This window comes from Urocampus carinirostris, chromosome 6 (assembly GCF_059441175.1).
Source record: "Urocampus carinirostris isolate Australia breed hairy pipefish chromosome 6, RoL_Ucar_1.0, whole genome shotgun sequence".
In the NCBI taxonomy this organism is placed as follows: domain Eukaryota; kingdom Metazoa; phylum Chordata; class Actinopteri; order Syngnathiformes; family Syngnathidae; genus Urocampus; species Urocampus carinirostris.
In genome coordinates this window covers 16,618,139-16,636,515 of record NC_142354.1, presented here as the reverse complement: position 1 = coordinate 16,636,515, position 18,377 = coordinate 16,618,139, and the positions used below count along the sequence as shown (strand labels likewise).

Below are 18,377 nucleotides of genomic sequence, written 5' to 3'. Positions count from 1 at the left end.
ACAGAAATACTACAAAAATACCACTATAGTAAAACAATCCAGTAATACAAAAATACTTCCACATAAATATTACGACAGAAATACTACAAAAATACAACTACAGTACTGCGATAAAAATAGAACTACAGCAATACTACAAAAATTATATTATGAAAATACCTCAAAAATAAAAATGCAAAAATACTCAAAAGAAATAAACTACAGTAAAAATACAGCAATACTACAAAGTTATGACTACATTAATATTACAATACTACACACATACTACAAAGATAATATATTGTCAATACCTCAAAAATAAAAATACAAAAATAAAACTACAGGAATACTACAAAAATACGACTAAAGTGATACTACAAAAATAGAACTACAGTAATGTCACAATCATACTACAGATATACTACAAATTGCAAAAAATACTACAAAAATAAAACTACAGTAATACTACAGCTATACTACAAAATACAACTACAGTAATATTAGGAAAAAAAACTACAGGTATATTACAAAGATTCTATCATGGAAAAACCTCAAAATTAGAAATGCAAAAATACGACCAAAAAGCAACAGTAATGATACAGCAATACCACAAAAATACGACTAAAGTGATACTACAAAAATATAACAACTTTAATATTACAATACCCAAGACATACTACAAAGATCATATTTTGGCAATACCTCAAAAATAAAAAAGCAAAAATCGTACAAAAACAAAACTACATGAATACTACAGCAATACTACAAGATTACAACTACAGAAATACTATAAAAAATACAACTACAGTAATATTACAAAAAAACTAGATATATTACAAAGATTCTATCATTGCTAAACCTCAAAAATAAAAATGCAAAAATGAAATGAAAATAAAACTACATAGATACAATTACAGTATTACTACAGATATATTACAAAAATTCTACCATAGAAATACTACAAAAATACGACTACAGAAATACGACGATGCAGTGCAGGACTCAAATGAACAATTACTTTTTTCTTTCAATCTAACGTTTTACATCATATTCAAGCCTTCGTTTTCCTTTAATAGGGAAGGAGAGTTTTATAAATGCTAGAATTTTGGGGGGTGCTTGGGTTGAATTTGGGGGATGTGTCCGGATATCTACGTCACTTCCGCTTAGAAGATGGCTGCGCCCTGATAAATGTCACATTACTTTGGACAACGCGACCAAAACAAAAGTCCAGATCACCTGAAATTTAAAAAAACTCGGGAGAATTGTGCAACTTCGCAGGTATCGTTTTCATTCAATGTTGACCATTTGTATTTCGGAAGATCATAGTGTTCGTATTGCGGTCAGTGTAAACATGCAACTGCTTCTGAATGCATTTTTCTCTTTTCTCATTAAAGGGTCTTCAAAGAATTCAGCAGACGACATGGTGCATTTGTGTAAGTGTTGTATCGAAATAATTCAAAAAGACAGTTTTTGTTTGCATCCATACGGAGAATCTCGGAAGGACCTCCCCAAAAAGGGGTTCCCCATTTTAAGACTTTGCCATCGGATACCAATATCGTACGGAAGTTGGGCGTAATTAAAAGCAAATTTAAGGTGACGATTCCTTAATTTTTTTACCATAATAAATGCATCATCAACAACAACAAAAACAATAGCGTACCGTGCATTTCACACCTAGGCCTTAAGTAATGCTACGTCCGAATCAATCCAACACTTAAACACTATTGTATGGCTATGACACATTCAATGCAGCTACAGCTGCAAGACATATAAGGTAAAATTAAAGCATAGCTCACAACCTCAAAAAATGCAATGTTACTCACCCAAAGGTTTACCTATATTCGTGCACAAAATCCATATTCCTTTCTCTCCTCAAGATTTCAGTTACTCTGTCGTACAGATTACCCGTGCTTTTTAGTTTTATCAAGTTGATATCGGCACCAACGCTAATGCGGAGTTCAGCCTGTCCTGCTGTATTTCTGTCGTACGTTTTTACTGTAGTTTCACGACCATAGGGCGCACCATGTTAAAAGGTGCAGTCTCTATAGCTGGTTCGACACAGTATCTGTATTTAACACATAGCGCACTGCACGATAGGGCGCTGGTGCCCTCTGCTGAAGCCACCTTCCAACAAAACAGACAAGCATAAAGGTATATTCCTAAAAAATAAAAATGCAAAAATACGACAAAAATAAAACTAGAGTAATATTACAGCAACACTACAAAATTACAACTACGGTAATACTACAAAAATATACCAGATGTGTTAAAAAAATTCTATCATGAAAAAAATCTCAATAAAAATGCAAAAATACTACCAAAAAAAACCTACAGTAATACTACAGCAATTCATTAAAAATACAACTACAGTCATACTGCAAAAATACAACCAATGTATTACAAAGAGTTTAATGCTACCCTGGCTATTGTCCTGGATTCCGTGGCGCCGCTACGGCTTAAATCACGACTAAAAGACGCACGCCTTGGATTACTGATGAAACTAGATCCCTTAAACAAGACTGCGGGAAATCTGAAAGAAAATGGCGCGCTAACAAGCTTGAAGTTTTACGTCAAACCTGGTGTGACAACTTGTTAAAGTATAAAGCCTCTGCAAAATCAGCCTATTTTTTTTGAAGGTGATTGCGGCACAAAAGAAAAACCCCAAAATATTTTCAACACTGTAGCATCGAGACGGGGGGGTAACAAATACATGAATTCTAATCCCCCGCATATTACAAAAAAACTAGATATATTACAAAGATTCTATCATTGATAAACCTCAAAAATAAAAATGCAAAAATAAAATGAAAATAAAACTACATACTGTAGATACAATTACAGTATTACTACAGATATATTACAAAAATTCTACCATAGAAATACTACAAAAGTACGACTACAGAAATACGACGATGCAGTGCAGGACTCAAATGAACAATTACTTTTTTCTTTCAATCTAACGTTTTTACATCATATTCAAGCCTTCGTTTTCCTTTAACAATTCTCCCGAGTTTTTTTAAATTTCAGGTGATCTGGACTTTTGTTTTGGTCGCGTTGTCCAAAGTAATGTGACATTTATCAGGGCGCAGCCATCTTCTAATGGGGCGAATTTTAGCAATGTTGCGAAGATGGAATAAAAGCTGTTCTAGTAATTTTCTGAACTTGTGTTTGAAAGGACAGATTGAGGTCAAACATGACACTTAAATTTTTGACTGAGTCACTCTGGGTGATAATCGTTTGTCAATGTTCAGAGCTGTTTTTGAGAACAAGTCACGGCATTTAGATGGACCAATAACTAACATTTAGGTATTTTCAGAGGTAAGGCGCAAGAAGTTGAGTGACATCCATTCTTTCATCTCAATGAGGCAGGCCTCCGGATTTCCACAGTTTAGTGAGGCAGATTCCTCCATCGGAAGATATAGTTGAGTGTCATCTGCTTAGCAATGGAAACTGATAATGTACTTGCGAATAATGGAAACATGTAAATGCTGAAAAGAAGGGGGCCAAGTACTGAACCCAGCGGATCACCACAGGTAACACTAAAGGGCTCAGATGTCATTCCACCATATTTAACACTGTGCGTCCTATCTGAGAGGTAGAATCTGAACCATAAAAGGACAGATCCTGAGAGACCAATCCATTTTTCCAACCGGTCTAGTAAGATATTATGGTGCACAGTGTTAAAGGCAGCACTACGGTCCCGCAGCAGCAAAAGTGATGAAGCGCCGGAGTCCATTTATATTTCCATTTTTGCGCGCTTGTTGAAGATGGTGATGCCCTGGGGAAGAAACTGTCTCTGAGTGTTAGGGTTAATATTTTCGTAGGTTAACCCCAAGTGATCAATAAGAGAGGCAAAATGTAGTTTTAGAATTTATTAACTGCGCAGTGGTAGACGAATTCAAAAAAGTTTTAGCGTCTCACACAGTTCACGTGGTGCAACCGGCTTTTATAAAAAAACGTGCGCATGCGCAGAAAGTATCGATGACGTCACACATACGTTTACGTTTGAAAGTTCGCACATGCGTAGTAATGACAAACGACGTCATATCCTTCGGTTCAAAAATAGTTACAAAGCAGAAAACGAGTTGTAATATAAGTCAAGCACATCAGGATTATTTGTAACATAGAAGACAGAGAAATACACAATTAAATAAAAACGATTAGACTTGACATTTCCCCCCTGTTGTGGATTTCGAAGGATATCAGTGATAATACCATAGATTTTCAAGTTAACACATCATTAAGAAAAACAACAGGTTAGTAGTTTCGTGGAGGGGCGAAAAACCTTCGTAAAGGAGAAAAATTCCCCTCCTCCCACCTCATTTTCGTGAGGTCGAGTGTTTCTTATGCTAGAAAACGTTGTAGTAATGCGCGATAGTTAACTATAAGAATCACAGATAAAACGAACAAAAACCATAATACAAAAAACACAAAACAAAAAACCCTGCCTGTGCGTTGGTCTTCACAGGGCCTGAATGACTTGGTGAGCGGGACTCGATTAGCTTACCCACTCAGATCTTCGCGTGTGCAATAGAGAGGTTTCCCTTTGTTGGTAGGGATAAGTTCTTTTAGACAATGCTGTCTAAGTCCATTTAAATTTGGTGTATGGGAATTGATACCAATAAAACAAAGCAGTCCGCAAAGTCCAAAATTTTCAACGTTACGCAAGAAGAAATTGAACCTTATCTTATTTCCTCCCTTAGATGTTAGAATTCTCATTTTGGTACTTTTACGACCATTTCTCTAGATATCATTGTAGAATCTAATGCCTATTCTTTCGGAAGAATAGATTAGGGCACTATTGGCAGCTTTTGATGCAGTTTTTCATGAGCATGGGCACCGTAATGATCCCCACGCCTTTTATTACTAGCAAAATGTATATGGTCTTTAACGGTAGGACTTCTTTCCTACACTGCCGAAATGACGAACATAGATGGCTGAAGTTGAGCGAGAGGTCTCAGCACCAGCATGTTCCCATTTTAGAGAACTGGATCTCTGGATGACTCCATGGCCCCCGGGGCCTTTGAGCGGCACGGTGACCTGCTGGGTCGGGGCCACATGGCCATGAATAGACGCCGGGCGATCACCACCTTTGCGTCGCTCCGGTTTGGTGAGGGTTATCGTTGAAGAACTCGATGACGAAGGCCTGCTGGCTCAGGCGCTCGAGTGGACCCTGCTTGGAGGGGTCTGTGAAGGGGGATGGGACCCGAGGGGGGCTTTGGCACGGGGGGCATTTTCTCTGTCCTTTGAGCGCCGGGTCCTCAGAGTTCCGTCGTCATGGTGATGACCTCCTGGCGTGATGATGTGTCGCTTGTAGATGAGATGACACCATCCAGTTGTCCACATTGGATTGCTCCTCTTTTCGGATCTGGCAAGTTAGCTTCTTCCCTGAGATGACAACAGCCTCCTGCGTCGAGGCGGACGTGTGTGGAGACACAGTTGATGGCGCGAGTGCTGGAACACTCCCCAGAGTCCTGACAGCTGCCCTTGGGAAGAAAAGTTAGGTTCGAAGCTCCCTGGGCAGACAGAACTCAGTCATCTGTTCAGCAGGGGTCACCATCCCCTGTATGGATGAGAGAAGCATAATGAATATCATAGAACTGAATATTCCGGGAAAGCTATAGATAGGAAAAAGGATAGTCAGGACTTAATTAAAAAATTTTTTATTAATAGAATGTACTATTCTTATTTCTTCCCCCCCCCTCTTGAGACTTCATGGCTCAAAGCTAATTAAAAAAAATTCATTTATAGATTTGTATATTTTCTCAAGTTGTCTTTATATTTATTTTAAGTGAAATCAAAATCCCCACTATAAGATGCCCTATCCATTTTGAGCGTTCTATCCCAAAATGCTAACTCGAAGATAAACAATTTATTTTTTAAATTGTCAGGTCTAAATTTCAAATTTTGCTTTTTCACTAAATCTAGTCACTGAATCAGTCTAACCATCATCCTTGTCAGAATCATTTACCTTGATTTGAGTGTTCTCTTTTGTAGATTGATCACATTTGAGAAAAAAATTTGTATGCACCTTTTATTTGCATTTTCTTTTGATTTTCAATGTGTTATTTTGCTGTTGGCCATTCCCCTCGAGGCAGATGACCAGGATAGATTGTTAAATTATCAATTTAACCCAAGAAAAGACGTTTTTATTGTTATGATTCACTCTTTGTTTTGCCTTTTGTAAAAATCATAACCTATGTATTATCTTTTCAGTAAGTAAATTGGTTCAAAATAACAGTATTTTGCAAAGAAAGCAGGTAATTCACACTCAAAGTGAATGATTTTGCCCAAAATGAAAAATACCATCCCAAAATATTCTCAATGTGGGCGATTTTCTAATGGTGAATAGTTATTTAAATCGATTTTTGTTGATCAATTTGATAAACATTGTAAATTCGTTATATTACAACATTTCTTCTGGAAAAATTTTCTATCCATCCAAATTTTGTAATTTGAATCTCAAAAAAACGTTATATGGAGAGCATATTCAGAAGACAATTTTTCATCAATTTCGGAAAAAACGAGGTTTTAACTTATTTTTTCTCAATTCTTCCCCCCTGAGTTAAAACCTAAGTTCACAATCTTTGAATAGTAGTGAAATCAGACAAATTTATAAATTTGCAAGATTAATTTATCAATCTTCCTCAAATACATTTACACTTTGTATTAACAAGACTCTATAAAACTTCAAGCAGACGTGTTCTTGAATGTTGTTGTCTTTCAGTCTTTTGATTTGCTTATTCCACATTTCATTCACCAGTTGAATGTTGCTTTTGGCCCATCAAAAATAGTTTTTCAAAAATGTGTCCATGTCAAACACAAAATGACTTTATTGACTTTTCTGTCAGTTCCACTGGCAACGACTGCAGGAATCTCCTGTTAGCTGTCTGAAAAGCAGCTGGGATGTGCCCCCAACACTCCCATGATGTCGTTGTTGAGCGTAGTTGGGATGTGCTCCATCTCACTCCCTTGGCCTCGCTGTTGATAAGCGGCGCAGATAATGCATGACTGATGTCTTTGGCTCTTTCAGCAAATGATTTTTGTCCATGATTTCTTTTTGACAGGGTGGTATGTCCTTTGAAGAGTAAATGGACTTTCAAAAAGAGTCTTTTGGTGGAATTCAGACACTTAAGAGTCTCGTTAATTCCATTGTGCTTATGTAGTGGGATTTTTTAATAAATTGGCCGCATTATTCAATGTCTTAAATTTTTCTCTAAATTTAAGTACTCGTAGACATTATCTTGGTTTAATTAATTTCTATCCATTTATTTCCCATGCAATTATTCTTAATTTAGCCCGAATTGTCTCGAAATCAACTAATCCGTTATCCTCTTCAAAATTGATCAGTTTCTCATTGTGTTCTAAAAATGCTCTTCCATAGAAACCGTTTCCTTTTAACTTAACCAAAAGTCAGCATTTGTTACACATTTGTCAATTGTAATACTCATTCTAAAAAAATTCAGTGTGTAATCAATTGTCCTCCCAATTTCCTTTGGGCTAAATTTGTCAAAATTCCAAATTCTCACACTAAATATCAAAAATCTCAAAAGATCTGAAAAAAAAAAATTTCTCAAAAATGCCAAATCGAACTTAATGTCATAAGTTTTCTAATTGTATTTTGTTCTCTCTGTAATCATAATCAATCTTTTGTTATTGATCCAATATAGAGCCATACATACTTGTCCCTTATGAATTATCTTGTTGAGTGTATCTATTTTGTTTATTCATTATCTTTTATTTTGCGCAACAATCTTCGTTTCTACGCACTAGTCTTCGTTCTAAGTATCCTTTCGAGGTGATTAAAGCTAAACAAATTAACGATATGGTCCAACTATTGCTACTTGTTTCTCTTTTTCCTGTTTAAAAGAAAAAAAATAGATTCAGTGACTGAAATAGCTTCAGCTACGTTATGATTTCTAGTCTCCAATTCTTTTTTGTGTTAATTTGTCGTCATTTTCAAACTTTCAAAATTTTGATTATTTGAAATGGTTCAAATGACCTATTCAGAGTAATCTATTATTGAATACGAGAATAACTAAGGAAATAACCTCTACATATTACGCCTCTTTTGAATTTGTCCATTTACGAACGAGAAGATGAACACTAAAATTATGGACGTTTTTTTTTTTTCAGTCATCTTCATTGTTTTTTTCGTCCCTGCTTTATCAGGAGCAAAACTACATGTCTTAAAGTTATTACCCTTTGCTATTCGCATCTTCAACAAAAAGTGATTAGTTCGGTTACTCAAATATTCTTTTTAAACTATTCTGTATAGTTATCTTGTATTAAACACTCATTGTTTTCATTTCCCCACGTCATTTATGCTGGGGACGCAACCTTTTCCCTTAAATTGTCATTATCATTTAGTTACTCTTTAACAAAGATTTATCGCATTAAAACCTAATCGTTATTTTGTTATTTTCTGTACGAGTTTTTGTTATACGAGTTTTATTTCTCTGCACGCCGATCTTAGCTAACGAGATCTCATCGCTTCGAGATTACGTCATTGTTGTTGGTAATTCTTGTCGCGCGAAGGTCAGTCTTTTTATTAGACAAACGGCTTTTTTCCTTGTTCAATGCATCAAAGAGAGCTTGCTTTTACGGCTCATTTGGTTTGATGATTGATGTCACCAATTATGTACTACTAAGATGTTAAAGAGAGCACAGAAAGCAGAAAAGTGGAAAAAAAAGAAGACAAGCCTGTTATTTACAATTACCATCAACAAATGCAGAAAATAAATTAATAGTTCGATGATCAAAACTGAAAGAATACGCAGATATCTACTATATTTGTCACCCAGGGGTCATCAGCAATTGATTTTTGGAAAAAAATCAATATCCAAGTGCGAAAAAATTAAAATTAATTTTTTGGTTTTTTTTTTTCTTTTTCGGCAAGGCCAATTAATGGGTATTTATTGGATTTCTAGCCATTAATTAGTAATTTAATGGCATACTAGCCGTGTCAATATGGCCGAACAAACTGATCCCTCTAATCTAATCTAACCATTTTTTTTTCCTTCGGTCCCATAACCGTGCGAAGATTACAATCAATACAGCGTAGTAGTAGTGGTGTACAACGTGTGCGTATGTTCATCCACGACGTACGTGCTTGAGGCAAAACGCGAGCCAATCAACAAGCCCGATTTTGTCCCGACCAATAAAAAGCTGCTGTGCAACCACACTACGTACGTACAGCTACCATTCCATTAGTTTTTCGCAATCAATGGCATTAATTTTTCACCAATCATTTATTGCTGACCCCTGTTGTCACCGATTCATAAGTTCGATCTTCGTATCACTAAATTTCAGGGTTATTAGATCTCTCCCAAGATCTATAAATCTTTTAACAAGCTAGTACAGGGAATTCAAAATCCCTATTATATTATCATTATTGATAGTTCAGTATTAAAATTGTTTCATATATATATAATATATGTGTGTGTAGCACGGTGGCGCATTGGCCAGCACGTGTGCTGCATTACTAAGGACCTGGGAACAGGTGTGTGTGTTCCAAGTCAGCCACAGGGCTCTGGTGTGGAGCCTGCATGATCTCATTATTTCAGTCCGGCTATCCGGATTACTTACCTCATTCAAAAACATGCATTTCATGTGGACTGGCTGGTCCAAAGCTTCCCTACGTGTGAATAAGCTAGTGAATTGTCTATCTTTGTGTGCCCTGCAATTGGCTTGCAACCAGTTCAGGGTGCCCTCCAATCGCTGCTCGACGGTCGCTGTGATGGACTCCAACATTCTTGATACCCCATTGAGGACAAGCGGTGTAGCTGATGGGATGAGATCTACGCGTCATAGTTATGGTTCATACCGGCCGAATATGAACACAAAACTTTTCTGGTTCTCACCTGTAACACCTTTATTGATGACATATTCCTTTAATATCATAAAAATTTTTCACTTACCATTGCTCATCACATGTAATATCTTCATCATCGTTAATAGTGCTACCTTTCGCTGATCGCTCTTCCTCCCATTTTCTCCTCAGCGAGTTGTTGAGTCCAAATGAGACAAGAACCAAACTTCTAGAACTCAAAACATTGTTAGTGCAACACTTTTACTGTAAAATCAAACTTTACCTTAGATACTTTGCAGTGTTTTCACGATAGTTCCCCAACAATATTCTAGTCTATAATAATTCCCATTATGGCAACGAAATAGTGTAGTGTTCGATAGCATATCTATGTTCATTTGCCTTCAAATAGATTTTCATCCTTCAAATATTTTCCGTTAATTTGTATAGCTTATCTATAATAATACTGTCACATGTTTTGCACAATGCTGACAACTTTAAATTATGATGACTATTCACCAAATGCATATTACACAAACCTCAATTGCATGTAACGTCTTACATGCAATTAATTTTTTGTGCAAATATTGTATCAATTATAACTATAACCTTACCTTCTCTGCTCCTTTACCTTACTTTGTAGATGGATTGTAATGCCAATTTTCATTGTCAGTCACAATATGTTAACCCATTTCTAACTATATCGGTAAAGGTATATTCTTATTATAAATGGTTTGCATATATATAGTGTTTTTCAAGACTATGAGGAACTCCAAAAACACTAATGTGATGTTTTTCATACTTTTGTCTCAAGTTTTTCATATCCAATTTTCAGCGAATTATTTTTTTTCTTTAAATAACTTTTCCCTTTTACATTCCTTCTTTCTCTTACTTGTATTCCACTTGCTCTTTTCCTTAACGATTCACTTTCTTTACCCTTTTTTTTTTCACTTCCTTTTACCAACTCTTATCTACTTGCAATATCCTTTCTTTTTTTCTCGCTCTGATCAGTCCACATCTTGTGTCTCCATCCTTTCGTGAACTAATTCAGCCTTCAATCTGATCTTCGTGCCTACTTCCTTTAAAACCTTTCTTCAGAACTTCGAACTTTTACTGTCCATCTAATGAAATGAAATGCATTTATATAGCGCTTTTAAAGTCAAGACTTCCCAAAGCGCTTTACATTGTGCTTCACATTTCCCAATAGCGGCCGTGCAGCCATGAAAGGCGCTAACCTGCTTATTGGGGGTACTAGGGGTTCAGTGTCTTACCCAAGTACATTTCGACATGTAACACGGAGGAGCCAGGATTCGAACTGCGATCTCTTGATCCCAAGACGAGTCCTCTACCTCCTGAGCCACTGCCGCCCCATCTAACAACTTCCTTACATGCTTTGCCAACAATACATTCCCTACATAACACTTTTTTCTTCTGCCCTTTCTAACACCCTTTTCAGGTTACCAGCCTAAATGATAAAAATGACGTGTATTGATCTACGAGTCATTTTATCATTTTTATTCCCCTCAATGAATTTTCTCTCCATATTCATTGAAAATAATTATTCGCTCTATTTCGATAATTTTGTACAAAACACCTTTTATCTCTATTGGTCTGACCCATTTTCTTCCTTTAACTAAAAAGAGAAAAACAAAAATACAACAACCCTGGTTTTATAAAAAGAAAAAATTCATCGAATAAAAAAAATTTTTTTTTTTTTAGTTTTGTATTAATTTGGCAATAACTTCCCCCGTCTTTACAGTCCTTAATTTTCTAATTTAGAACTGAAAACCGGAATATTCTATCTTTATTTTTGTTATTGTATCTTTGGTAAGTGTTATTCTGGCATTAACTTCTTTTAACGCATCTAAAATAACTCAAACATAAGTTTTCTAAACTTAGCACACCTAAATTTATCGTTTTCCAATTGAAAAAACAAAAAAAAAATTTCGGACCGAAAAAAAAATATTTTTTGGAACCCCTTAGGCCCGCAGGCGTTATGTTGTACACCGTTAGCGCCAAACGCCGATTTCCCAAAAAACGAACGTTTTCGATTCCTAACGCAATGTTCTATCGGTTCCACCCAAAAACAACATATTTTAAACGGTCTTACTGTTAAAAAATAACGTTTCTCTCGTTGCAATGTGCGCTTCCGTTTCCCTTTTGAAAATGCGCGCGCTTTCTCGTTTGCGGCACTTTTCTTCGTATTTTCCTATTTTTCTTTCTTTTCAGTTACGTGGGCTGATTAAAAAAACAGTACAAACAAACATAAAACAAGAAAAAAAAGAATACAGGAAAGACTACAAACATTTACACATTGAACAAACATAAAACATTTGACAAGACAGAGTGGGCCCACACAAAAAAATTAATTTAATTTTAAACCGTGTACACTTTTTAATTAAGCCATGCAGTTTACTTAAACTTTATTTTATATGACCACAGAGGGATCTGGTCCTTTGTTTCCCGACAAAGCGACCATGGAAAAAAGTTGGAGGGTCGTTTTCTGTACCCCTCCTCCGTATTTTTTTTTTTTTAACATTTTTATTTTTTCTCTTTTTTCCATATCGTCCCAAACATGGGTTAGCATTGACATTTCCCGTCCCGAGGCAATCATCCACCCGTCTCAAACAAAAAGTTTGAGTATTTAAAATACTTCGTATTTTATTCTGATGCCTTATGGGTATTTACTTAGCTAAGGTTTGTAATGGCTTCTCAAAAGCCCACATATGGCGCCCGTCTAACACTACGATCGCTCTTCTGGGTCATATTCTATTTTATCTTTCTATAAAAATGGCTTCGTTCTTAAAATTATTCCAAATTTTATATTAAAATGCATCTCTTACCGACCACTTCATCCTGGTTCGTTGACGATGCCGCTGAGTTTGAAGTTGATCTCGAGAAAAAAAGTTTCCTTTGTTCTAGACCACGTGGTAAACTGGATTGGTTTTTTTTTTTTCGTTTTCAACTTCAAAATACTACGTATCATCCGGGTCTCGGCATCAAAAATGTTAGGGTTAATATTTTCGTAGGTTAACCCCAAGTGATCAATAAGAGAGGCAAAATGTAGTTTTAGAATTTATTAACTGCGCAGTGGTAGACGAATTCAAAAAAGTTTTAGCGTCTCACACAGTTCACGTGGTGCAACCGGCTTTTATAAAAAAACGTGCGCATGCGCAGAAAGTATCGATGACGTCACACATACGTTTACGTTTGAAAGTTCGCACATGCGTAGTAATGACAAACGACGTCATATCCTTCGGTTCAAAAATAGTTACAAAGCAGAAAACGAGTTGTAATATAAGTCAAGCACATCAGGATTATTTGTAACATAGAAGACAGAGAAATACACAATTAAATAAAAACGATTAGACTTGACACTGAGCCAGTTTGTGATATATGTTTTTATCATTTTGTTCTCTCAAAAGACTAAAAATGAATCTCCTCTTGCAGCATCGCATCTCTTAAAGCGCTACCACGGGGGTTACGTGGCCATCCGCATGGCTCTGGCGGGTCACAAGCAAGCCAACAGACCTTTCTACCGCATCGTGGCCGCGTTCAACAAGCGAGCGAGGGACGGCAAGTACATAGAGCAACTGGGCACGTATGACCCGCTGCCAAACGTCTACAACGAGAAGCTGGTCAGCTTCAACTCGGATCGCATCAAGTACTGGATTGGCTGCGGTGCCCACCCCACCAAGCCAGTGGCCAAACTTCTCGGTTCGTCTTCATTTACTTCAGGGTTCCTCAAAGTTTTCCCTTCTCTAATGATCGGTCGGTTTAGTTTGCAACCAAAAAAGCTGCGGTGCCTAAATGTAAAAATATATCATTTACTGGAAAGTCATAAACAAAAAAAACGTCTGGACTATTCTCCGAATAAAAAGTAAAAAAATACTAAGCTGCTTAGCACTTCGATTATCGCTGGTGGGCAAATATTTGGAGTCGTGGTCAGCATTGGTTAAAAAAATGCGGTCGAGGGGCCGATCTTGGAGACAGATCCAATTATTTTATGAATAGATATACATTCAGACAGCTACATGTAATATTTCCTACTAAATAGATTAGTTTCATCAAATTAGTTTGGAAACTATCACAATTAAAGCCAGTTGCAACCCAATATCCGTATATAAGGCCCACTATATTCAAAGGCGCATAGTCAGCTTTTGAAAAAATGGAAGGCTTTTACGTGCGCCTCATAATACGGTAAGTGTTTCTAGGGTTTTTTTCTTTACAGAATGAAATCAGAATAAAATATGAGGTCCCTGTTATTAAGCACCAAATTTGATATTATTTTGATTTATTGCAATTTGGTAGTATTTTTGTTCTACACACAAAAGGGATAATTGGGACACAGTTGGCACCCAAAAAACATATTTTTGTTTATCAGTAGTACTTGAATGAATGAAAACTTTATTGCGAGCATTAAAATAAAAACAACAAAAACAATAACTCAACAACAAAATAATGTTTCATAACATGTTCGAAAAGGGGTAGTAAGAAGCAGATGCTTATTTTTCCTACCCCTTCATCTTCCCTATTAAATACACCAATGATAATAACAATAGTAATAATATTGATAATAACAGTTATGATGTAACAATAGCAACAATAACGACAAAGTTAACCATAGTTCTAGACGCACTATTCCCAATCTCTTATATCACTCATACCTGATTTTCTTCATCTCTGTATTCTGCCAGGAAGGTTTTTTTGTATTTAAATTTGAACAAGTGAATAGTTGGACATTGTTTGGTCCCGTCTTGTAAATTGTTCCAAAGTTTGACTCCACAAACAGACGCACACAGACTTTTCCTGGTGGTTCTCACCTTTGGGATTATGAATTTACGACAGCCCCTTAAGTTATAATTTTCCTCTTTCTGAATAAATAATTTTGGGATGTTTTCTGGCCCTATGTTTTTGTTGACCTTGAATAGCAGTTGTGCATTGAAAATTTCTACTAAATCATCCGATTTTAATAATTTGGGCTGCAGGAATAAAATATTAGTATGATCTCAATATCCTACCCTGTGTATGGTTCTAATTGCATGTTTTGTAATTATTGCCCCAGACTTCTGCACAATATAATATACTTCATTTACTATTACATACATTTTTATTGTATTGTAACCATTTTCATCTGGAGGGCCGGATTAAAAAGCCAGACGGGCCGTAGTTTGCCCACCTCCAGAACTGGATCGAGAGTGAAACTTCTGTACCTTGCTCCGCCTATCAACTAATATCAGTATGGAGGACGAATCTGTCTCCAAGACGTTCCTAAACGTCTGCATTTGTGTTTTGCAGGTTTGGCGGGCTTCTTCCCCCTCCATCCCATGACGGTGACCGCGGCGGAGCGTCGGCGAGCTCAGGAGACCCAAACGGAAGCAGAACCTGGAAAGACTGTAGCGGCGTAAAAGTGAAGAAGGCGCTGAGACCGTTTTTGTACACTGTGTGTTATTTTAGACTCATGCTTGACATACTTGGTAAACCAATCATGGGAATTAAAATGGAAATCATTTGCGTGGATCAAAGCTTCTTGTGTGGAGTCTGCATTTTCTCCCTGTGCCTGCGTGGGTTTCCTCCCACATTCCAAGAGCATGCAGGTCAGGTTCAAATGGTCCCTAGGTGTGAATGAGCAAATGAGTTCAGGGTGTCCCCTGCCCACTGCCTGAAGATAGCTGCGATGGGCTCCAGCACCCCCGTGACCCTACTGAGGATAAGTGGTGCATATAATGGATGGATGAATAATTTGCGTGGAATGAATTATTTCTTTTTTTAACTTTTTATTTCTCACACCAATTTTGACAGAGGTTTGATTCCACCATCTTACATCAACACAAAATATATACACTTGACACACTCATAAATAACAGAAGGAAAAATAAAGAAGAAAAAATACTATTAATAGAAAAGAAGAATAAATGTTCATACAATACATCCATACAAAAAGAAATATATAAAAAAATAATAAATAAAAATATACACCAAAAAAAAAAACAACATAATAAATAGGGGGAGGTGATTAGACATCAAGTAAAATTTGTGTGATAAGCTTCCATCTTTTCTCGAATTGGTCAAGTTTCAGTTGAAGTCTTGCAGTGATTTTTTCCATAATGTACATTTGCTTTAATTTGTCTCTCCATTGTTTTATGTCAGGAGGTTGTGGTTTCAGCCAGGACACTGTGATCATTTTCTTTGCTACCAGAAGCATTACCCTTAGTATATATTTCTGTTGACCAGATAGTAATTCTTCTGGCAAAATTCCTATTGTGTAAGCCTTTGGGTCCAACCGCAACTCCCAGCCAGTAATTAATTTTATTTCTCTCTGGATACTTCTCCAAAAATTTAATATTACAGGGCAATTCCAGAAAATATGCGTAAAGTCTCCGACCCCCCCACAGTTACGCCAACATAGATTTGAGGTATTTTTATATTTTGAAGTGATAGAGGGTGTATAGAAGAATCGCATTTTTACTTTCCGTTCAAACTCCCTCCATGTCGGGCTGTTGGTTATTTTGTGTCCCTCTTTCAATGTTTTTTCCCATTCGTTGTCTTTTATCGCTACATTAGTTTTTTGTTCCCATTTTCCCTTAACTGCCATGTCCTCATTACTGAGATCCATTCTCAGGGCTTTATATAGTTTTGATATAACCCCCTTTATTGATTGTCCTTTTGTATATGATATTAATAATTCCTCTACCTTAGTTGGCTCCTTACATATTTTCCCCCATTCCTCGTGTTTCTGGAGGTAATGCCTTAGTTGCAAATATTTGTAAAAATCATTTCTGGGTAGGTCAAACTCTTGTTGGAGTTGTTCGAATGATTTCATTGCCTGTGCTTCCAATACTTGGGTAATCAACATCAGTCCTTTTTGGGCCCATTTTTGAAACCCTACCTCCATAACCCCAGGTTTAAAGTCTGGGTTTTTCGCTATTTTGGTAGCCCTATTCACAGATCTTGATATTTTTAATTTTTTTTGTATTGTTGACCAAGTTTTAATAGTTCCTTTAATCCATTCATTCTGGATTTTTAGTTTCTTCCACCTCGTGACTGATATGTATGGTAACGATTCCACAGGCATATTTGGACAAGATCGCTGCTCCATGTCCACCCATATCGTATCTTTGTCTGTAGTAATCCACAAGATGAGTGCTTTAATTTGAGCTGCCCAATAGTAATATTTAATATTGGGTAGGTCTAGGCCCCCTTTTTCTTTAGGAGCTAACAGGGTTTTGTATTTTATTCTAGGTTTCTTGTTTTGCCAAAGGAATTTTGTTATCAATTTATTTAACATTTTAAATGTGGATGCCGGAATCAGAATTGGAAGGGATTGAAACAGAAATAATAGTCTTGGTAATATGTTCATTCTAATTGTTTCTATCCTTCCGATAAGACTTAAGGGCAAAATTTCCCATTTTTCCAAATCTTTCCTTATTTCTTTTATCAACATTCCATAATTTGCATCAAACAGCTGTGTGGAATGTGGTGTAATGGTCACCCCCAAATATTTAAACCCTTTATTTGTCCATTTAAAATCAAATCTTTCAATCACCTCTGTTGGACATTTTCCTGATATCATCATTGCTATTGATTTGCTCTCATTATTTGAATACCCAGCTACTTCTCCATATATTTTAAGGCTCTCCAACAGTGGTGGTATTGATAACGAAGGTTCCTTCAGCATTACCAACAGGTCGTCTGCAAACAATGATATTTTATGTTCTGTTCCTCCTTCATCAAATATCCCCCTTATTTGCTCATTTTGTCTAATTGATTCTGCGAGTGGTTCTATGCTTATTGCAAACAAGAGTGGGCTTAAACAATCCCCTTGCCGGACTCCTCTTTTGATATCAAAGAAATCTGAACAGTGACCATTTACTCTAAGACGAGATTTAGGGTTTTTATAGATTATTTTCACCCATTCAACAAATATTTGAGTGAAGCCAAAAGCTATAAGTGATTGATGTAAGAAGCTCCATTTCACCCCATCGAAAGCTTTTTGTGCATCCAAGCTCAGTAACATCGAGGGTTGGGTCTTAGATTTTGTGCTCGTAATTATGTTTAGTATCCTCCTAATATTGTTTACACCCTGCCTTCCCGGAATAAACCCTGTTTGATCATTTCTAATTAATTTCTCTATAAATTTCTGCATTCTTTTTGCCAGTATGCTTGTAAGATTTTTTAGGTCATTACAAAGTAAACTAACTGGTCTATAGCTTTCACACAATATTGGGTCTTTTCCTTCTTTGTGCAAGACTGTTATGATGGCTTCCGACCATGATTTGGGGGGATCTCCTTTTGTTAGAGCATAGTTAAATACTTTATGCAGTACTGGTGTTAATTCTTCCTTAAAGCTTTTGTAGAACACCCCCGGGAATCCATCCGTTCCTGGTGATTTATTTATTTTTAAGTTATTTATTGTATCTTGTATTTCCTGTTTTGTAATGGGGCGAATAATTTCTAATGTATCCCCCCCTGTTAGTGTTGGTAAATGTAGTTTTCCTAAAAAGTTTTGTGCCGTGTAGTTATCTAAGTCGTTTTCTGAGTCCTTGTATAATTCTTTATAATAATCTGCAAATGCTTCTGCTATACCTTT

The 18,377-nt window shown here is 36.4% G+C and overlaps 1 protein-coding gene across 1 annotated transcript; it reads left to right on the top strand.

The window, feature by feature from the left end:
* Nucleotides 1-1,110: 1,110 nt before the first annotated feature.
* Nucleotides 1,111-15,312, top strand: mrps16 (mitochondrial ribosomal protein S16). Its single transcript, XM_088337136.1, has 4 exons — nt 1,111-1,257; nt 1,374-1,412; nt 13,238-13,504; nt 15,086-15,312. The coding sequence occupies exons 2-4, from the start codon at nt 1,400-1,402 to the stop codon at nt 15,193-15,195; spliced, it is 390 nt and encodes a 129-aa protein (XP_088193262.1). The 5' UTR covers nt 1,111-1,257; nt 1,374-1,399; the 3' UTR covers nt 15,196-15,312.
* The last annotated feature ends 3,065 nt before the right edge of the window (nt 15,313-18,377 follow it).